The 23,655-nt window shown below is 36.8% G+C and overlaps 1 protein-coding gene across 1 annotated transcript; it reads left to right on the top strand.

Moving 5' to 3' along the window:
* The first annotated feature begins 1,024 nt into the window (after nucleotides 1-1,024).
* On the top strand, nucleotides 1,025-18,600 carry ttc12 (tetratricopeptide repeat domain 12). The gene is made up of 21 exons (XM_062419484.1): nucleotides 1,025-1,785; nucleotides 2,747-2,901; nucleotides 3,193-3,214; nucleotides 3,471-3,548; nucleotides 3,666-3,787; nucleotides 4,144-4,203; nucleotides 4,727-4,798; nucleotides 5,160-5,220; nucleotides 6,614-6,802; nucleotides 8,715-8,784; nucleotides 9,591-9,679; nucleotides 10,073-10,241; nucleotides 10,734-10,829; nucleotides 12,016-12,076; nucleotides 12,220-12,354; nucleotides 12,601-12,693; nucleotides 13,009-13,077; nucleotides 14,746-14,847; nucleotides 15,743-15,842; nucleotides 16,049-16,277; nucleotides 17,892-18,600. The coding sequence occupies exons 1-21, from the start codon at nucleotides 1,734-1,736 to the stop codon at nucleotides 17,956-17,958; spliced, it is 2,091 nt and encodes a 696-aa protein (XP_062275468.1). The 5' UTR covers nucleotides 1,025-1,733; the 3' UTR covers nucleotides 17,959-18,600.
* The last annotated feature ends 5,055 nt before the right edge of the window (nucleotides 18,601-23,655 follow it).

The following is a 23,655-nucleotide window of genomic DNA, read 5'->3' as shown; positions in this document are numbered from 1 at the left end:
CAAACGAGGACAGAGAACCTCCTTTCCCTGCCTCCGTACGTGTTGCAATACATGGGGCCATTTGAGGAGATACAGTGATTCGCAACTTAAAAATAATGTGCGAGGAGGGTAAATTGGGAGGCTCCCCTAATTCAGGCGCCAGTGATTGCACATAGGCTTCCCGAGAAGATGAAGCTATATACTCTGGCATTTGGGCCACATGTCCACTTTATGTGTTATAATACCTTCCCAATCAGAGAAAATATCCCCTCTTATTATCCCCCTCTGGCACTGAAGTCCCTAGCCCAAATGAGTAAACAGCTGAGAGCCATATGTGGCCTGCCCATGCCGACTGCCTATTCTGCTATAAATGCACTGCACTTGAAATAGTAAATGTGTGTCAAGTCAATGCCTTTATTTGCTTTGTTGTCTCGTTGAAAGATGAAACTCCATAGCCATTCACTCACTCACTCTTGATAAAGCAGCCACTTCCCAGACCATGTAGACTTTCTCAGATACTGATTATTACACACCCAATGTAATAATATTGACCCACTAATTGTGCTTGTGCCAGTATACCAGTTTTATAAACTGATGGGCTCAATAGTTGACAAAGGTAAACACCATTTTAGAGGTATCAAATGAACCCTTTATTGGTTTAACAGCAACTAATGTTGCAATTTAAAAATCAGTTCTTTGTGTGACTCACTAAGCAAAAATATATTCTGGTACAGTAGAAAGTCACTGTTCTTATTTTTTGACAGCAGGAATAAAGACTCAATAAAAAGTGATTTACCACAACATGCTAATTACACTTTATACAGAAATTTCAATATCCATATGTAGTCTACAATTTGTGGTTATGAGCTGAGCTCATCTCTGTCTCTCTATTAATTTTGAAGTTATATTAAACTCTTTGTTTACCCACAGTACATTCATGTGGAGATAAGTCACTCTTACTCCTTCCTAAAGTTATGGCCAACATTAAATTACTATTATTCTACATTATACTATTATTATGAGAGTCAGCTGATGTTAGAAAACATGTTTGCATAGCTGTGACTTTTTATGTGACTTAAACCACAGGGAGGCAGTGTTGGTCTATTACTAAGAAAAAAGGAAGGCCAAAGTTTGTGGTTCAAGTGCAAGGTGTTGAATGCTCTCATATGAAGATGCTCACTTTTGAAAAGCATAAAAGCTTATTCATTGAAGTGCTGAGGCGACAGTATCTTTGGCCACTTGGCGCTGAACTCACAGCAATATACTGATGCACAGAATACAGAGGGGGCACAGCTGCACTTTAGAGTCACATAAAGAAATACTCAAAGTGTAATTGCAGTCATGGAATGAATTCATAGTGATTCATTAAAAAGAAAGTTTTGACACTTATTGTATTATTTGGGCTGAAGTAAAATATGATTAGAGGTGCTGCCTTTACTTTCTTTCGGAAAGAACACAATTATGAAAGAACATAATTTACTCTGTGTATGCACAATGCACTTATGGCAAAGTGATATAGTGATATATGTTGTGTTGTTAATTGCACATCACATTTAAGCAGGTAGTACCCGTTGTGATAATAAACTGAATACAGGTCTACATGTTTTGCAACTATGTTTCAATTTAGTTGAGGATCTTACGAGTGTCCCTGAAGGCATCCCGTCACTATGGCAACTCACAATGCGGAAATCCTGATGGAAAAGTCAGTAGCATAAAGTAAAACGGATTATTTAATTAAAAAGGAAAGACGCACGATGGACAAACTTGAAGACCTGGAGAATTTTCTGAAGAATATTGACAAAATAAGTAAGTAATATAGTCGTGAAGCTAATGCTGACAGTTTTAACAGATCATGTTAAAGCGTTAGCTAGCTAAACGTATGTGGATTATTGTCTGTGACAAACCACCAACGCGAACATAGTGACATATAAGAAATAAAACAAATATAAAGTCACATTGCAGAGTATACTGTTTTAACGTAATGCTTAATCACAGTGGTGTAAAAACTGTAGCCTCTTTTTTCTATGCGATGTCCACTTTCATGAGTTGTAAGGTAGTTTAACTTGTGCAAATAGGTTATAATGTACAAAACATGGTTGATGTATACACATTTCTGTGAAATAAATCTGATTATCAGGGTTCCCACGGTCATGAAATTCCTGGAAAAGTTATGAAATTAGAAAAACTGTTTTCCAGGCCTGGAAATGGTTTGGAATAAGGTGAATGTTTTGGAAAAGTTTTGAATTAGGGATGACCCTATCTGATATCAAAGATAATGGATATAAGACAGGCTGCATGAACTTGGACCCCCCACTTTTACCATGTCAAAAATCAGTAGATTCATTTAATATGAATATACAAATCATCAATTTCTATATTTAGCTTTTTAATATCTTCTAATTTGTTATCTGGGGCCAAACACTTGCTCTGGGATGCAATTATAAAATGTACCTGTCATTTAGTGAAATCAAAGTGTCAAAACACCAGCCACCAGAATACAGGAAATGACATCTACTCTGTTAAACATTTGATAAACTACTTAAATTAAGCCATGGAAATGGGGTAAAATATAATGGTATAGTTATGGAAAAGTTTTGAAAATACATTGGTAGAAATGTGTGGGAACCCTGAAACATGGTTGATGTATACAATTTGTGTTAAATAAATGTGATTATGTTTTATAGTAGATGTGAATCGTTCAAATTTAACGTGAGAATGGAGAGTGAAAGCTGTAAATAGTAAAATAAATCATGAATTATATTTTCAGGTGAGCTAGTGTCGGATATGAACTCTGCTGATGTCGAAGTCCAGCAGAAGGCAGTGGAGAAGGCTGATTGCTATCTTGCTGCCTTGGATGAGCCATGTAGGACAAAAGTTAACAAGACTGCAATCAACACAAACCCACCACTCCAGACTCCCCTGGTAAAGAAATAAAGACTCTCTCTCTCTCTATGTAGATTTAAACATTAGACAGGCGAGAGAGAGTCTCTCTCTCACTCTCTCTCTCGCTATCTCTCTCTCTCTCTCTCTCTCTCTCTCTCTCTCTCTCTCTCTCTCTCTCTCTCTCTCTCGCTCTCTCTCTCTCTCTCTCTCATCTCTCTCTGTGTGTGTGTGTTGTCTGCCTTGTCTACCCTCTTTGTGTAAGAAGGGACAAATGAATAAGAAGGTAGTTTTTTGATAACATTATTTTAACAGTTTTTTTCTATTTTCCAGGGTCCACAGAGTGAAAGTCCAGGTGAGCAACAATGAAAATAAATCCTTCTGTAGCTGTCTGCTCCAATGACTTGCAACATTTTTAAGCAGTATGTCTTTATTGTGCGTAGAAACCTTTTTAGCATTAAAAATCACACAGATACTTTCTGTGTGATTTTTAATGCTTGTGGGAATCTCTATAGTCACCAATTATCTGACAATGTAAGGGAGGTCTTATTTATCTTTATAGTTCCCACCTTTTTTGTTCTTACTGTAAGTGTTTGTCTTTTTATGGCCAGAAAATTTCATGAAGATTATGGAGAGAGATGCTGACGACAGAAGAAAAAAGAGGATTGCAAAAGAGCAAAAAGCCACTGGTGTGTGAATCTGGGTTCCTTTAAGCTGCTGTTGGTGTTGAACAGTTTGTAGTACTTGCTGCTCTGTTGGGCCAACAGCATTTCCTTATAAATGTTGCACTTTTTGTGTTCATGCAGCATTCAAGGACAAAGGGAATGAAGCCTTTGCCCAAGAAGACTATGAAATGGCTGTGAAGTATTACAGTGAAGGCTTGGCTGAGCTACGTGACATGCAGCATTTATACACCAACCGAGCACAAGTGAATACTTTCAACTTATGTTTTTCATCTTAAGACAAAATAATCCTTTGTTCCTCAGTAGATCAAAACACAGCTGCTTTGTGTGCTTATCATCTTGACCTCATGAAGATCTCTGAAACCTGAGGGTTGCTAGCTAGCTATGGATTTAAATTTCAATATTGATGTAATTAACTTCATTTTACAATGAATATGTTCCCTTTCAAAGACCCAGCATCTTGAAAGTTGACACTGTGGTATTAATAACAAAACTTTATGATAATACCAATCAGATTATTTATTTTGTGAGGCCAGATTATTTCCTTGTCTGTTTTTGATGTATGGTCACCGCCGCCTGTCTAATGTTTAAATCTACATAGGCCTACATCAAACTGGAAAAGTACAAGGAGGCTATCAATGACTGTGAATGGGCCTTGAAGGTAAGGCCTAGCTGGGGACTGGGGTTAGTCAGTTGCAGCCTCATTCATCATAATATCATCTGATGCACCATTCATTGTGGTCCAGGTAGCCCAGAGGACATGTGTTTGGTAGATAATTGGTTGGATACTCTGTCTGGCACAGTACTGAAAAGAAACCCTTATAGGTGAAGGCTACAGGTAATCAGCAGCGCAGACACAATGTTCTCTGAAGAAAGCATTGTGTCTGAAAAAGGGGACAAAAGTAAATTGTGTTTATGGGTTTCTCCAAATTCCTAATTTGTGCTTTTTCATGATGAAATACGCTTTTGAATGCTAAATAACTCCACAAATTAAATGTAATGATATCACTGTAACACATACTACACTTTCTGGAGCAGGGTATATTTGTGAAGTTCAGATTGAATATTTGTATCTTACCTTGCTTGTGTTATCAATGCAGAAACTTTAAATCTCCATTATGGAGATGTGCTGATGATTACGTGCTTTAACTAATATGCTTCCATGATCATTTTCTCGTTATCAGTGCAATGAGAGATGCCTAAAGGCTTACCTACACATGGGGAAAGCATATCTGGCATTGAAGAATTATAATGAGGTACAGTAAGTATAATTTCCTCTCATTACATCTAATCATACCACATTTCTTTTAACACATTGCTCTTATATACAGACAACCACCCTTGACATCTATGTGTAGAAACATGTTTTGCATTCTCATAGTTATATATCTGGAATAGGGAACAAAGTATAAGAACTTTAAAGTAAAAAATGAGCACTCGCGCAGTCATAGTTTTTATCTAAATGAAGTTGATGGGGTCACAGCAATCCTCTGTAAAATCTGTCACTCCATACATTAGATATTGGCAGTCTTGTGGTGTAATACTGTAGTCTTTTAGGGTGGATTTTACCAGTGAAGCACATAATTTTATTAGTAATTAGTAACTTCTCCTTTTCAGTCCAGAAACTGCTTTGAAAAGATAATGGAAATTGAACCTGGGAAAGAGAAGATGGTGAAAGGTAAATTTTGTTTTCAAGGGTAAGATTTGGAAAAACGCATTTATGTCATGATGTGGGCATTGCCCTCATTATGGCTTTATTATTTGACACCATGAAAAGTTTTAGAATGTATTCATGCTTTTCAAAAATGTTCATTGTGACTCAATTATTATTTTATGAAATCAGTTCAACATTAGTCATAATGATCTTACATTATTACATTTATGCACAGTATTAGACTGAAGTATAGAAAAGATTCTCCATTGTTATTGACTTGGTTATCAGATATGTGGTCGTCACTGACTTCCCGTGGTAGCATTTTTAATTGCAAGGGCTTCATGACAATCTAAATCTCAACAACACTCTGTTGTTGCCCAGGCAAAAATACTTTTTTTTCTACTGATGATAACTGTGTTTACTGCTAATGTGTATATTGTTGAGAAATACTTAAAAAAATAATTCATCCTTTAATTCTCCTCCACTTCCTATTGATGTCTACACAAACAGCTCTGTGGTCTCTTTGCTATTGTCATATCTGGTGTAAAATGTAATGTCAGGTGGAACGGAGCAGGTGGACCCAAATGCAGGAGACTGCAGGTTGAGCGAGGCTAAAAGATAACTTCTTTAAAGGCTTGTGCAGGTGAAAACAAAGCTGGCAGATCAGAGCCAAAACAAAAACAGAGCAGAACAAAGGATCTGATGAAACTAAACTGAAAACTAGGACTTAAATACAAGCTAAACTGACGAGGGGATGAGGTGCAGGTGGAGCAGGAGAACAGGAAAAGAGCTGATAGGCTGAGGAAGACACAGGGAAAATGGCAGGGTTAATGAGGCTGAGACAGAGCAGATGTGTAGATGAGCAAAGGAGATAAAAGCAAGCATAGGAACACAGAGTAAATAGGAAATCAAAAACCCAGAAAACACAATAAGTGGGATGTAAGATAATCTGAGAGACATGTTAACTCAAAGTCCAAACACGGATCTGTTCAATTATCCAAAAACTTATACATAACCACTTGGAATGTGGATTGCTTGATAGCACTAAACCTGAAAGCTCAGTAAAACCAGCCAGAAACACATTCACAGAACAATCTGGTAATATAACAAACATTCTCATAGTTAACCAGGTGAGAGGTTCAATGCAAAGAGCAACAGTATCTCAAGTGAAGTGGCCTATGCATATAATCAGGAATGTACATGTCCTCCCACTCAGTCCAGTTCAACAGAAGAGGACATAGTTTGAGGGCATCTGTTGGACTGGTGGAAGGACAGAGAGGACATAGAGCAAGACTGGGAAAGAAACATAATGTGTAAAAACACTTTCAGCTAACTTGTCACTGTGATAGTGCGACTAGAGTTACCACACAGTCTGCTTTGTCTTCCCTTTAAACTGCTCTGTTTTTTCTCCATGCAGAATACCTAACCAGGGTAAATTTGGTGGAAGAAAAAGAGAGTCAAGAAATGAATGCGAGGCAAGAGTTTGAGAAGGGAGAGGGGAAGGCCATAACAGTGCCCCAGCTGTTGGAGAAGCTGTCAAGACGTAGGCAGATGCCTCTTTACTACTGCGGAGGATTGGCGATTCTGTCACAAGTAGTTACTGACTGTGAGTGTTCTTTTGGGAGATGCTTTGTACAATTATCTTTCTCCTGTAATCCATTTGTGCCCACTCTTTCCTCAATAACTGCTTCACTGGTTCACCTATTTCCTGGTTTTATGGTTAAAATGATAGCAAAGGATCAGCCAGAAAGGATAAGGAGACTTGATGGAAAAAATAGAGTTAATACAGTACTTAAGTACTCACAGCGAAAATCCCACAGAATGGCATCAAGTGAACCAGGGCTGCTAAATCATTTCTTGTCTTCTTCTATGACAATGGCAGAGAGGGGAGACCTAACACTATCCATTGCTGATTTCTCTCCATGCTCCATTTCACAGTGAGCCTATTTCCAATATGGCCTATAAAACCACACTGAAATAACAAAATATACTGTGTCTACAGTCCAAAGGAAAAGTAAATATACTATAGCACAATAAAATTGCACTTTTTCATTTGCATAAAACATTGCTGTGCGGAATGTTTAAAAATATTTTTTATTAGAAATTCCCCTGTCCTATAAATCCTGATGTAATTTGGTTGCTGATCTGCCGAGTGAGCAGTTCTAAGCCAGATGTGTCAGCCGTTTCCTCAGCTATTATAATTTGAAAATACTACTTAAATGATAGCTCAGTGCCATATTAGAGAAGGTAGCTAGAGTTAGCCATTATCAGAAGTACCACAATTTCTAGTAAAAACCCTGGTAAAGAAAAAAAGAGCTCACAAAGTGAGGACAGCACATCCCATGCTGCAACATGATGAGGGAAAGAGTTGCATGAGACAAATCAAATATGATTGCTTTCGCTTGATTCTAACACAGTGCTGCTCTTGATTTCAACTGAATCAAATCAACCAGCCTTAATTTCATCTAAGCACAGATGAAGCATTGTGATCCTGTGTCAAAGTGGGAAATTTGTTGGGCACAAGATATTTCAACACACGCACCCATTTTATAATGATGACATCAGGTTGGAAAGTATCTGATACGGTATTTGTTTACAGAGTAAAAAGGGGTCATTGTGGAAACCTACAGGCAGCAGTTGCTCTTCATCAGGTTGATCACCCCTCCTCTGTCAGCTACTGATATTTTTGTGAATGTTTTTGACCCAACAAATGACTTTGAAACTCCACACTACTAACATGACTCTTGAGATATTGCCAAAAGGCAGAAATCACAAATTTTGTAAAACAGCCTAACAGTACAATTCATCAAGGTGATTGGCCCTCTGAGGAGTATTTAATTTGTTATATTTTAGCTAAGTAGGTGTCTTTAATGAAGTAGTTCTGACATGCGCTGCCCTAGTGCTGCTCTTATATAGGCCTAGAATAACTTCAGCTGAGGTATTTTGATCACACAGAAAAAGCCGATGGAATAAAGCTATAAAAAACAACTTAGATCATAGTGTCTAACTCTTTATACTCTAACATGCATCACTATCTGTCATACGCCATATTCCTTTTCACTATTTGCCCTCTGCAGAATGGCAAACATTTCTTAACCAATCTCTCTTTTTTCTTCATTTAGATGAATAAAAGTGTACTGTCAAATGATATAATGCCTGTCTCATAGTGCCATTCATTGGAAAAGGGCAAAACTTACATAACTCACAACTTGAAAGGATCTCAGCAGGGCTGACATTACAAGCTTTCTCCACTACAAGTATTCCCTCACTTCTTTGTTCGACTTTCTGTACACCCCAACTCATTATTAGAGGAAAACAGACCATTCATCACTGTACCTCACTATTGCAGCATATTCGATGTATTATTTTCTCTCATGCCCTTGACTGTAAACCGGTGAACAGGGCAAACTAAACTAAAAGAGAGGGGTGTTATGTTTCTCTAAAACCTTGAGGCTGCCTGGTGATGATATATCTTTTTCTGCCTTTTTACACTACTGTCTACTGTTCTCTTCCAACAGGTACTGGCCAGACCCTTTTTAGACTGAACAATGGCTTTAGTATCATCAGCGACAATGACACAGTGAGGAGGTAAGGAGACCAGTGGGAGAGGCAGCTGTCAGCACTCAGTGGAGCTTTGACAGATGGACCCAGAGACAGAGGCATACAGAGGCAATGATGGCCTAAACTAGAGAAATCCTTCTCTCTCTCTCTCTCTCTCTCTCTCTCTCTCTCTCTCTCCCTCTTTCTCTCTCTCACTCTCTCACTTTCTGGTTGTTTGTGTGATAGCCCAAATAGGAAAAGATTATCACATTGGAGATTTAAATGAGCAGAGGCCCTGTGTTTTTGTCCCAGAAAGAGGGGGTGTTTTGTACAAGATACAAATTATGACTCCCTCATCCTCATGTCAAATCAGTAAGGTTATTATTAACTTGTCACATACTTTCCATGTTGTATATTATTAGCACTGTCATTATTTAAGATAGAACACAGTGTCTGGAAGGCAGAGTGCAAGTAGCCCATTAGGACATTGCCGTGAGCTATATTACTTATAGATTACCAGCAGAAATCTACCAGAGCTACATCTATGATATAGTTAATAAGGCTGATCTTGATCATAATCTGAAGGGGCACTTTGAGTTCATGTACTCTTGATGCTGCTAAACTATAGAAATCCTAAATTCTTCATTAATAGTTAACAAAAAACAAAGTGGAGGGAATGTCATCAGTAGTTCCCCTTGATATGAACCTTACAGGTCTCCAAAAAAAGGCACAACATTTTTCTTTTAAAGATGTATTTAGATCTAGTTGACAAATACTGTGTATAAAACAAAATCATTATTCAACACAGTTGGCAGAGAACAGAGATAAGATCACCTTGTTTATTCTCTCCACAGTTGCCTGTTGCAGAAAACAAAGGATCCACACAGACAGGACTTGTGTTTGTCTGTTCTAAAATTATGGAGGCTTATTTGTTGTGGAAATGGTATGTAGATAATTGAGTTACACTTAATTAGAAATTAGCAATTTGCTCTACTTGACTTGGAAGGAAAATAGAGGAAAAACACTAACATAACCTTCTATTATGGCATTGTGTGATTATTGTGTTACTTCGTTACTGAAACCCTTTTGTCAAGCCTTTATTTGTCTTTGGCTCACACAGGTTATGTGGGCAACAGCCCATCATGTGCTTGTGCCAACTGTGTTTACTTATTTACTGCTATTCACTATGATATAATGTTATACCAACAACAACATACATCACCCAGCTGTCAAGTTCATGTGATTATGTTTAAAGAGCATGCTACTGCTCCATGGGAACATAACAGAAAACTGTATCCATTGAACTCTCATCCTTATAAAAGCCCTTTTCTTTCAGATGAAAACCAGAAGATGCTGATGACATGCCCAGTCTTCAGACAGTCTGTTGTTTACTTGGTAACATCAGAGCATGTTTCAGCACGGAAAGAATGCCTGGAATTGCTCTGTTTGTACTCAAAGATGCCACATGGCAGACATTTGGCCTTGGACACATTGAATGTGCACATGTAAGGGATTTCTTTGTGTTGTCACCCAATGCAAGTATCACAGCTGGTGTAAAAAACATTTCTGTTCCTCCAAACATGCACATGTCAGGAAGGCAATGATACATATATATATATATATAAAGATGGTAGTCTTATTCTACGTGCATGTTCTAAGTAAGCAAATTATTTACTTTTTCTACCATTTCCCTCCAATTTTGAGTAGAGTTGTCATCATGTTGTTGTGTTCATTCAGTGAGATTTTAGAAATGTCATTTATTGTTGCTTTGTTACAAAGTTTTAAAATGACACTGAGTGACCCGTGATAATATCTGAATTGCTACTGATTGGATTTTGCACATCATCATTATCTGGGTGAAAAGTATTAACTGATATCTTGATGATATTCATTAAGAACATTTAGACAAATGCTTTGATCTCTTTTTCTTTTTGTTTCTTTTCCTTTCTCCTCTCTCTCTTTGTTCATCTTACTCTACTCCTAATCTGGATCTAAAGGTTAGTGGGGAACCTCATGGCATGTGTTTCAAAGCCTGAGCAGCAGCAGGAGTACACAGCAGTCAAGATTCTGGAGAACTTTGAAGCAGAAAACAAGTATTACTGCAACACAATACAGCCAAACAAAAACACCAGAGCTATTCTCCTCACGCCACACAAAAAGATTAATTTCGATTTACGAACAAGGACACACATTTTCAAATACTCTGCAGAATTCATACTATGACCCACAGGATAATCTATTATACTTTCATGTATCATATCCATATATATTAAAAGCACTTAAAAATCCAACCACGTCAGTAGAGGTCCTCTGAGAAATGGAAAGTGTGACATCTTTAATAAATCAACATGTGCTATCTAAGTGTTAATGTCACTTGAAGGCAAAAGGCCGCTCTCAACCTGTTTCCCTCTCTGGCGCCTCATGAAAATAGACATGAAAGGACAACACAGGCTCTCAGACACAGCAGGAAATAAGTCGAGGTGTCAGGCAGTGAAATGGGAAGATCAATTTTCCTTGTCTATAGCTCAAAGAGAGTTACTCAACAAAAAAGTGTTACATCCTACAGAGGTTTTCTCTTCATCATAAGAGCTCGGCTGGGTCAATGTTGGGCTTTGATGGATATTTTTGTTGTGCTGTAAGAGAAATATTTACTACTAAACAGTATTTATCTGAATTTATATGAATTTATATGAGTTTATGATATGAATATATATGTATACACACACACACACACACATACGAGCTGTCACAGCTTATCCATCTGACTTTCACTGTGTTTTTGGTGGATGAATGAGAATCTTATGAGACTGGACACTCAATGCTATTTGACCACTAAACTGAATTGCTGTGTAAACTTTCCTTTATGGTTCTGACATCTGTATTTTTGGTAAAAGTAAAAGACCATATGAGTCTACCACACTGTTTTGATGCGCTTACTGCTGTACTTTCTTACATTTATGGAAAGAGGTCCCCTCTTTTGCGGTTCCTTCTAAAGGCTTCTTTGAAGTTGCTCAGTTGACTGAGTTGTTTTTGTTTTGCTTCCTTGTTTCATGCTGAGCAGTGAAGAACTTAAACCTAAGATTAAACTTATCTTTACTCACTATCTTGCCCACGCATCTATGGTCATTATGACTTAACAATGGGCATGAGGTTGTGTATGTGCTACTTCTGTACATATTAATGTAATCTTTTACACATTCAGCCATTGTCCATACTGTATCTATCCTGTTGTATACAATACACAGTTTGTCTTTATAATCTTCTCATATTTTCTTGTAGATTTCGCATTAAGTTGAGGAATGGAACCGATGCTGTCATTGAACCATTTACAGCAACACTGGTAAGAAATGTAATTTTTTGTGTGTGTGTGTGTGTGTGTGTGTGTGTGTGTGTGTGTGTGTGTGTGTGTGTGTGTATGTGTGTATGTGTGTATGTATGTGTTTGTCTGATAAAATGTGCACATCTGTTTGCTTCATTTTTCAGAGAAATATCAGCAAGTCCAATCAGCATATCCTTCCATCGCTGATATCAGCTATTGGCTGTCTAACTCAAGATGATGTCATCCGTCACAATTTTGCTAATGATCCTGAATGTTGGAAGGCCTTTCTGGTTGCCATTGTAAGTATCATTACACACTGATCCCTTTGTTCAGAAAAATACAAATCACTTTTTCATTTAGTTGGAATCAGATTCCACAGCACTTACTCATACATGGAATAAAAAACTAGTCAATCAGTATAGTGTGAATGTTCCAATTAGACATAATGTAATTAGTCTATTTTGGATATTATGATATTGTTCTGCTCGTGTTTGCGCTCACTGTGTACTTTTTAGTTAGTGTGAAATGTATTGTTGTTATTACAGAGGCAGTGCAGTGAATGTGGATACAAAGAAATCCTTTACCCTTTGCTTGGCTTGATCATCAACCTTTCAACTATCATCTCTCCAGTCATTCAGGTAAGACAGGCGATTCCTTCCTGGCTATGTTATGAGCATGCTTGTTTCAAAAATGATTTTAAAGCTCATCTTGAGATATCTTAATATAAGGCACTGCACAGCTTGCTGATATGTTGATATCAAGCTGAAGTGTCATTCTGTTTGGGGAACATCTGGAAAGAATTTGACTGAAAATGCACTTCACACCACTTAATTCAATACAGATTACATATATATATTGGCATTTGTGTGAACTGTAACGTGTTTTGTCACTTATTTAGAGGTGAAATGTATGTGAAAATTGGCTTAGCCACTATTATCTCTGTTTTCTTACAGGAACATGCTGTTTCACTCTGTGGCTGCTGTCTGGGCCTGTTGAGGGATGATGACGGCGGAGTCATAACTGTGAGTGAATCTTTACACTATACAATAGTACTCAGGAGGGCTGAAAAGGGATTCTTATTCAGTGGTAGTACTCGGAGATCCTGACATATCATATTTTACTCCTATCAGGTTTTTATGTTTGCCTGTGTTACTGTGTTGGACCAAGAGACATTTTTCAGTCATTTTTACAGTTGTTGAGATGGCTGACTGAAAACTTTTTGTTGTTAGTTTTTCAAAGTTGCTTGCATCCAAAGCAAAAGCCATAGAGGTAACTAGACGAAAATAAAAGACATTTGTCTTGAGTAATGGGCCTTATCTTTGGCTTGTGCACTCGCTGGCAGTGTGCCCTAATAGGTATTAACAGCGATCCATGATGTTCAGAGGATCCTGTATATGTGTCATTACATTTGATTAAAACTCCAGCTCCAGGTGCTGTTGTCTGCTAATGGCAGTATAGCAGTTTCACACTGTCTATGCAACACCCTTAGAGCCCCACACTTCTAACCCATCTGTCTCTTTACCGTGTTTTAATGCTCACTCACTGCCTGGATGGCACTTTTTCTTCCCGGTTGCCTGGTGTCAACATCCTTTGTTGTTTTTATTTTTTATTTTTTCAGTACTTTTCCTCTGTTCTTGTCTTCTCTTTTAATGTCTAGACTTCACTACTTTTCTCTTTAATGCATCATATTTTTTAGCCAAAGCCTAAATCCCCAATCCTTGGTGTTCCCTTAGTATCTTTTTTGTCTTGTATACTTACAGGTTTGGCTTTGTTGAGAGGGAAGCGAAGGAGTGTTACAGCACAGACTTCTCAACATGTGCATGCCAGTTACATTTAAATTCTCCACTTTATGGGCACTAGGGGGCAAAATAACTCAAAATTAAGCCTTGATATACAGTATGATTACCTTGAAATGTTGTTAAGGCCAGCATGTGAGCAATCCATTTCCTTTTTTTCAAAGGTAGCAGACAAGGAGGAGCCGTGTTTCTTGCCACGTGACATATTTAACCCTGATTTGCTATTTGGTGCTAAGAGAGCAGAGACATAATCAGTGTGAATTTGTGGAAAATGGTCGCCTACTGCTGCTACGAACACTGTTGATGACAGCGGTGGTACTCAACTCCCAGCTGCATTGGCTATAATTGAAATTTCATTAGATGGAGGACTTTTTGATAAATTGTTCACTCAAATTAACTAAATATAGTTTTTTTACCCTCTAAATTTGTGCCCTAAAATTACAAATTGTGACCTCAAATTACTGTATGCAATTTGTGATGCAACAGACACTGCCTGAAAGACAAAGCAAGCACCCATGTGTGACGTTTTTCTAACTGTATCTTCACCTGTTCTTGTCTTTTGTTTTATGATCCTGTCCTTGAAAGGGTCATTCACTCAGACAGCGTTTTCTCACATTCTCCCACCATTTTAACAATACTCTTTCTCTCCTTTTTTGCTGCAAACTCGATCCAGACTGATTTTGTGTCATATATTTTATTTTTTCCTATTTTCCACACTTTTCCTACCACACTCTCCCATTCTCTTTGACTGTTTTCTTTCTGCTAGCTTCTAGCAGTCAAATTTTACCCTCTGCTATCTGTCTATTTCTCTTCACATCTATATTTCTCCTACTTTTTCTTTTATCTTCCATTGCATCCTTTTTTAATGCCAAAATATATTTCTTTGTCCTCCAGAGAGCCACAGGTGTGTTGAGCACTGTCCTTCCGCAGTCCACAGAGGCGGTTGAGCACGTTATTCAGGGGAGTGTGGTCCAGACCATGCGGAGGCTGCTGAAGGTGCATGCAGCCATGACTCTTTAAAGACTGACATGATTAATAATGACATAAACTTGCCTGTCATTTATAATATAGCAGGTTACATAAGATGTTTTACATTCCATAGTAGGCTTGAGCCAAGTATGTTAGCTATTTTGTGTCTGGGTGGTGTGAAGCTTGAGTATCGAGTATTACAAGCTCAAAGCGTTGCTGTGAGCTTAACAAACAAAGCTTACATTGGATGTCCTAAAAAGGGCTAAGTTATATACATTTGGGCATGAATAAGTTAAAAAAATAATTATACTTCTGCAATCATAGTATTACAACTATTGGTGCATTGTATTGTGACAATAGTCATGTCTGAAAAAACCATATGCTTTATGTTCTAGCATGCTTTTCTGACTAGTTGTCTATAATATGTTTAAACAATTGCTCTCATCACAATCTAAAGACATCATGAAAATATGTTGAATTTTTTTTTATTATACACGGTCGCCAATAAAGTTGGAATAAAATATTTTTTTACCTCTTTCCATGAAATGATTGTGACAATGTGATGTATTCTTAATAGATAAAGTGTATATATTCTCAAAATTGTATTGATCAATCTCATTATACCTGGTCAAAGGTGATGTGTATAAATAGAAAATAAAAAGAGGAATGTGTCTGAAAACTAAATTATTCCAACTTTATGGGCGACCGTGTATATATGACTTTTATTCATACAGTACCAGTGTTTCTGAATCTAACCACAGTTTTAAATAACAGTATATATATATCCTTTAGATTTGTACTAATTTCTCATACAGGTCACTTTTGTATGCCCTCTGAGTACTGACATAGTAGAGTTAGAGTTTAGAAATGTATGTTTACACTTATATTTAGATCATTGTTATTTTGGTGTCTGCCTACCCAGGGAACAGGGCCGACTGCCACTAAGTATGCCATAAAGACTCTGACAGTGTGCACTGCTGCCAGTCACTTGGCACGGGAGGAGCTGGTGAAGTCTGATAAAAGTAAGAAATGACTGACATGTTTGCATCACTTTTAAAGTTCCTTTGTTAGCCCATGAATAATATTTGAGAGTTTACCTAATATGCAAATGAAGAGTGTGTGTATGATCATATGCATGTGTGTGAGTGCAGTGAATAGTTGATTTCCATGTCATTGAATGTGTCCATGTCTTATTGTCTATTTACTATTCATGTATTGTTCTTTACAGAACTGTCTATTATACGTCATTTGCTGGGTTCCAGCTGTGACGAGATGGTGTCAGGAAATGCAGCCCTCTGTCTGGCCCACTGCCTTGAGTTAGAAGGAGCTGCCAGCAGCCTGCTGGGCACTGATATTGTGCTACTTCTGCTGCGCCACGCTGCAGGGGATGCTAAGAGGACAGCTGTGCAGAAAAATGCAGCGATTGCTCTGGGGAAGCTATGTAGCTCAGAGCCCAGGTGCCCCCTCACCTCACTCTATAAACCACATGCTGTTGATTACATTGTAGAAACTAGCCTGAAGGAGCATTCATAGACAAAATGCCAAACTGACAATGAACTAATGTGATGTTATGGCTCTGGTTAAGATGTTAGTCACACATAAAGCAAATTCATGACGTCTGCCTGAGGCCGGGTAGAAATATTTAACTCTTTGTTACTGATATTAACACTTCAAAGTCAGTATTCAAATCATAGTTGAATTTAATTTAGTATTATTTTCAGTCTGGGCTTACATCATAAAAAAATACTACCTGTTAGATGTATTTTAGGGTTAAAATGAACAACTATTTATATATTTATTATTGTTTTCTTTACGAAATGTCTCGAAAAATGCACAAATAGATGTCTTTTAAATGCTTGTTCTGTCTGAGAAACAGTCCAAAACATTTTTGAGAAGCTGGAACCAGAAAACAATCAGTTTTAAAAATCAGTTTTAATTAATTTTATTGATTCAATATAATTTAAATGAGTAACTGAAATAGTTGCTGATTAATTTTCTGCCTATTGACCAACAGATTAGTGGACTAACTGTTTCAGCTCTTATAAATGAAAAACTAAGATGAAAATCCCATGCATCAGTAAATAATATGAAAGATAATATTTTAGTTTCTTGAGAACAAACATTTATTTGGTAACACCAGGAAGGTATTTGGGTCAGCATGTATTACAGCAGCTACCAGTGGAAATTAAATATCTTGCCTTCTCTTAAGTTAACTGTTGAGTGTGAACACAGTTTTATTTCAACACTCCATGTTAAGTATAATAAAAACTGATGACATGCTTAACCTTTGTACCCTAATATTTTTTACTGGCACATTTACCACATTGGACAAAAGTGTCCAATGTACAAAAAAACTAAAAACCTCTGAAATCAATCTTGTTATTCATCAATGACATTTCCAAGACTGTTATAATCCCCCCAAACCAAATTCAATTAGCATTCAGTATATTGGAAATAACCACCTTTTCATGTGCTTTTTTCACTTTTGTTCCCCAAGGGACTCTATTTTCTGGCATTGAAGGGGTTAAAAGAAATTGGATTAGAAGATACATGCACCAAAAACTGAAAGAAAATTCTCAAATATGCCTTTTTTATGGCATCAAACACATTGAACACTTTTGTCCAATGTGGTAAATGTGCCGGAAAGTTGATTTTCTCAGAGTTGGAAGATGTCATACAGGATTGGGTTTGGAATTCAAAAATACGTGAAAAATTATTAACCTTTACCAATTTTCAAGGCTCTTGCTAAAACCACTATGAAATAGTCACAAAATGAAAATCGGAATTGGACAAAAGTGTCCATATCAGACACAAAGGTTAACTGAATAGTGTTTTGCTGCTGTAGGCGATCATTCATACAGCATCTCTCTGATTATGTTAGTAGAATTGTTGTGTTGTGGTATTCAACAGCAACAAGCACTCTTTGTTCCTACAAAGACCTTTATTGTACCTCCAGGCTAAAGACTGCGTTGATCTTTAGTTACCAAGTTTATAAATGTATGATTTTAATTGAATGCCAACCCAGGAGGACAGTGTTTTCTTTTTTACAAACCCTTTTTCTTCATTTTCAGGCACGTGAACAAACTTCGAGAACTACACGGCCTTGAGATCCTGCATTCCTGTATGAAACTCATTTGAACCTGAACCTTTTTAGATCATATAAATATATATGTATGTATGTTTTTTTGTTTTTGTTTTTGTTTTTTAATGGTCCAATTCCTGAAGAAAGCCAAGCCTGTTTAGAGTATAATCAAAGATTTATTTAATTTGAATAAGTAATTCTGCTCTTAATTGCTTAATCTACATAAACAAGGTTATAAACATGGCAATGTTCTTGGCTGTCCTTGTTTCTTATGCCGCTGTGAATTTATATAGTTAATTACCATGAAGGAATGGAGGTGCAAGTTAAGTCATTTTTACCATCTTTTTATGGCTGGTATTAGATTCAAATAGCATGTCAGTCATAACATAAATCCAAATATTTGTCCTGATTACTTGTGGTAATTGTTGGATAGTGAAGGACAGATATTGATAAAGCAACATTCACACATTGATGGTATTTGAAGTGAGACATGGATTAGAGCAGCGTTTCCCTGTGGTGTAAGGCTGTACACAGTGTACTTACACAACCATCTTGAAGGTCTTTCTCTTATTTATTATGGAGAAGTGTGTTAAATGCAAATTACGCAGTGTGCTGCTTGCTTAACAGCTTCTATTACAAGCAATCACAACAGCTGCACCCCTATGTGACCGTAATCACAAGCTTTATAAAAAGTGACTCCCTGAAGGGGCCTTTTATTTGTGGCGACCCTTGATATTTCTCTGATTTTTTGGCTCTTTAGATGTTTAGTCAGTTATTTTGTGTTTTATTTCAGTCCCAGAAAGGTGCAGTTCAGATCTGTGTATATAACTCATAAACTACATCAACTTTTCATTTGTGCTTTAATTTTTTGGATGTCAGCACTGGAAGGACAAATCATTACTAAATAAAATAATTTGTGCTTAAAAGACTGTTTACAGTCCGACTGCATTTGGAGTTTGCCAGATCTGCATTTCTTTGAAATATGAGGACTTGTAAACTCTCAGAAAGGGCTGAGCCCAGGAATTGAATGCAGGGCTTATCTTGTTGAATGACATCAATTAAAGCCACTGCACCACAGTGCTGCTCTCACTATTTGAATGTTGAAACCAACCTACTGAGAGGGTCGGAGCCCTAACTCTGCCAGCATATAGTGTTAGTGCACCCACAGTGCTGGCTTGTAGAGCTGAACAGGGAGAGGCAAGTGGAACAGGAAAGATGTTCACCTTAAGTACATTGGTGTAAATGTTTTGATTTTGAGTGTATGACTGTGTCTGCAGTTATGCACATACCTGCAATTTGGTGGTATGAAAAACTTGAAGAAAAATTCAGTATGAATGTTAAAGCCACAGAGTTACTAAAGTATAGCTTCACAATTTGTCATTCTGTCCTAAAACAATACTCAGATGCTGAAATGAACATTGGAACCTGTTTTTCTTGCAGTAATCAGTCCAGTTTATACTGACCATTAGAAGATCTAATCACAATGCATGTTCAATGTATATGATGGGGGACAAAATCCACAATCCTCCTTCAGAACAGAAATGTATTTGTAAGTGATGAATGGAAGTTCATTTGTAGCTAATGTGAAGCTTCAGTTGTCCGAATTAGTCAATTCAAGTAGATATCTTTTGACGTTTCTGTCCTTTTAGTGCCAAATTCCTTGTTACTATCTTCCTATTACAGCTGGACAGGAAACACGAAGAGGACATTTTTTACTAACACACACTTTAGTTGACTAACTCAGATGGATTTTTTACCCCATCGTTTACATTGTAAGTACATTTGGAGAGGATGTTCTGATGGTCAATATAAACAGGAGGAATGATTACAGAGAACAAAACGTTTCAATGTTCATATGGACACATGACTATTGTTTTAATATAGACTTGAATAATCGTGAACCTGTCCTTTAAAATTCAAGTCTGAAACAAAATATGCTTGTGAAGCTTCTTCTGCTTGTTTATTGAACTTTTTTCAGTTACCCAAAGCACATCATACTTGTAATGTAAACACATGTTAGTGAAGTAATTAGAGCTGTGGCTTAGTATCTGTTTATGGTTTATAGCAGGAACATCCAAACTATTCCATAAAGGGTCATATGGCTCCAGGTTTTCATTCCAACCAAGCAGGAGTACACCAGGCTTGAATAATTTAATCAACTGATCTCAGTCTTCAGACAGTTGATTGGTCGAATCATGTGTGCTCTTGATTGGTTGGAACAAAATATGCAGGCACGCAGCCCTTTATGGAATAGTTTGGACATGCTTGCTTAGGGATTAACCTACCTTTAATCAAAAATAAATCAACTATAATAAGGGCTCTCCACCGATTGAAGTTTCTCGTCGTGAAGAGTACAACTCAGCCTGTAAAAATAGTTGCATAATGTGTGTTGTGGCTCTGATGGAAGCTCTCCAAAGTTTGAAAACCCCCCCGCATGATTACCTTAAGATGACCCATTTTACCCTGGAGACTTCAAATTTTCAACAGGAAGAAAAATTACAGACTGGTGGAGTTGAAAAGACTCGGGTGTTTACTAGCCATGGGGGATCTATAAAAGACACCGCTGCATCTGCTTCTTTGATTTTGACCATAAAAAAATAAATAAAAATCTGTCTGTGTCTCAACTTTATAGTGTTGCAATACTAAATTCCACTGGGTTTAGATTTTGCTTTTACAAGGCTCTATGTTAGTTTCAATCATACTAACAAAAGAGAAGGGCATTTCATCTTAGCACTCACATGTGCATGACAATCAGCTGCAGGTTTCAGTTCCTTCTCTCTTCTGGAAATTGATCATGTAAACATGTTCTTAAATGTGTGTTGCACCAAATTTCTAAAATGTTTATTAAAATGATGAGTAGAGAACATAAATGCTTACATTTGGATAATGGTGGAAGACCATATTCAGATTGTTTTCTTAAATAAAAGCATCAACACAGCAAGGTAAAAATACTCAAGTAACACATGAAAACCCCTACTTAAGTAAGAGTACATAACTATTAGCAGCAAAATGTACTTAAAGTATTACAGTAAAAGTATTGATTTTGCCCCTCTGACTGATATATTATTATATATGACATAATTAAAGTATTAATATCGAAGCATCAGTGTTAGAGCAGCATGTTACTGTTGTAGCTGCTGGAGGTGGAGCTAGTTTGAACTACTACATCTAACTAGTTTAGCCCAGTGACTCCCAACCTAGGGGTCAGGTCCCCCCAAAGGCTCACCAGATAAATCTGAAGGGTCGTGAGATGATTAATGGGAAAAAGAAAGAAAAAACAAAGTACACAAATCAGTTTTTTTCCTGATTTTTGGTGAAATATTGGATCACTCGAAATAAATACCATGTGAGAAGTTTTGTTTGCGCTGTTAACAACTCACAGACATCTGTAATGTGACCTGATTACACACTGCTTTTTGTAAAATGTCAAAAGCCACAAAGGTTGGAAACCCCTGCTTTCATGTAATGTAATTTTATGTAGATGGAGACAGGGCACAATAAAACATCAATCTTGTATAAAACAAGGAGAGATGCATACCAGGTTTTAGCAAAATTACTATTTTCTTAGTTTAGTCCCTGGGCAGGTAGATGGAAAAATAAATTAAATGAATGATAGAATTAGATGTAAATGGGGTACAAAACACCAATTCATCTTTAAAAATGTGTTGATTTTTAAAATCTTGTTATATCCATTTTGTCAAATCTAAAAAGTCACTGAAGCTGTCAAATAAATATAGTAGAGTAGAAAAGTAAAATGTTTCACAGTATAAGTATCTCATAATTGTACTTAAGTAGAATACTTTAGTAATATCTACTTATTTACATTATTATTGTGCTATTTTTACAAAATATGTTACTTGTGCTGGTACATAGTAGCACCAGTGAGTGTAAAGAAAGGGTTACTGAGAAATGTAATCCATGTATAAATGAAGTGTGGAGGACAAAAGCTCCCTGTAAGGGATGACACCATCTGTGGATGTCTGCAAACAACCGATACCTTCTGCTCAGTTGGATTAAACAGTAATAAGAACACTTATTCACCAGGGCTTGCCTAATTGTAAACAGGACTGAACAGAAATGAAGAGGCTTTGCTGTTTCACACTTTTCCTGCTCACAGGTATGTAATCTTTTATGTATGTGTGTGTGTATCAATCTTTTAGTCACAGTACAATCCCATTATATTTCTGCTTCTGGTAAACCTTTGATTTAGTCGGATAGACAGAAGTATTAATATGATTTTCATCTTTCACCTCTACTACTTTGTCTTTGATGATTTTATTCCATGATTTAATATAGTATTTAACACTGCAGGTGTTAGCTACGCAAGGTAATTTAATTAGAAAATAATTTATATTATTAATTCTACAAAAAAAGAGTAAAAGCATTTAACTCAGACATTTTATATTTCAGCCATCAGTCACACCAAGGGATGCCAACATCATTTTCAAAGAGTGACAGTCACCACAGGTTTCATGTTATTAAAGATAATTTAATAATCTCCATCTTACTGTGGAGGATATATTATTAAAACGAACAGTTTATTTGCATTAGACAAACATGTCAAATACATTTCTATCATATAGAAAATACAAAACCACTGCTGCTATAAAAAGTTTTAAAAAACCCCAACACTGTTTACATTGGCTTCTCCTCTTTTACTGGTTCATTACTAAATTACAGTGCATAGTGTTATGTATTAACCTCTTACCAGGCACTCCTGTTTTTGTGCACCAGCCCGAAAATAATGTGCTCAAAATAAAAAAGGTTACTGTTCATAACCGTGGTCTCATTTGAAAGGCAAATCTTTCAATTGCACCACCTAAAAGTCAGAATGAGTATAAGTGATAATGAACCAAAATTCAGAAGCAAAGAGCACATAATAACACTACTATTTCCCAACTAAGGAGAAAATCTGAACTGAAGGGTTTCAAACAGATAGATAGAAGCTGCACAGAACCACAGAGTTGGGTGTTCATTCTGGTGATGGATGGCATTTTTTAATAGATACTCAACAACCAATAGAGATGGCGCAATTTGTATTCGATCATAATTCTACCATACATCTGCCAATGCAGTTTACCATTTGTACTGCAGCTGTAATACCTGATGCAGATATGTAGAAAGTACTGTCTATTTGTACTCACCCCCATTTATCACCTAACCCTCTATCTCAAGTTTCCACAATCACTGAGGGAGATGAGCACAAATTAGTAAGGGTAAGACTGCTCCCTTCAGTCATCAAAAGAGTGCTGAAAATACACTCTTTAAAATGAGATAAAAGTTTTTGGAGCAAACTTTCTCTTATGTGAATTGAATATCAATGGATGTCCTGATACACTCTATTTGGCATGATTTACCTATCAGCCCTCCTGTTACCTACAATATACAGTTTGTATTGCCTGATACAATAAACTAAAAAAATAATATGCAACATTTGGATCTTACAACCTAGCAAATAGCACCAGCACTGGCATAATCATTTTAAATTACTGGGACTAATGTGTAAATGTCTAAAATAATTTAAAAAATGGAACCGTGCAATTGACAGTACACTATGGATCAACATCTTAATTATTCCTTTAGTTTCTTGAATTTTCCTTTACTCTACATGATACTTTCAGGAAAGACAGCCATGTGGGGAAAAAATCTGAGTGACATGTTTTGTTTTTTCTTTGCAGTAAGGGCTGAAAAAGATGATTTCCAAGGTTACCACACAGAACAAATAAAAGGCATGACTGTCACAAAAGATCAGC

This window comes from Scomber scombrus, chromosome 5 (genome assembly GCF_963691925.1).
Source record: "Scomber scombrus chromosome 5, fScoSco1.1, whole genome shotgun sequence".
Classification (NCBI taxonomy): Eukaryota; Metazoa; Chordata; class Actinopteri; order Scombriformes; family Scombridae; genus Scomber; species Scomber scombrus.
This window is presented reverse-complemented; position numbering and strand designations above follow the sequence as displayed.

Coding starts and splice junctions, on each gene's coding strand:
- ttc12 (XM_062419484.1), top strand. CDS start 1,734: ATGGACAAACTTGAAGACCTGGAGAATTTTCTGAAGAATATTGACAAA. Junction 5,221..6,613: donor GAAAGAGAAGATGGTGAAAG/GTAAATTTTGTT, acceptor TTCTCCATGCAG/AATACCTAACCAGGGTAAAT. Junction 8,785..9,590: donor GACAATGACACAGTGAGGAG/GTAAGGAGACCA, acceptor TTCTCTCCACAG/TTGCCTGTTGCAGAAAACAA.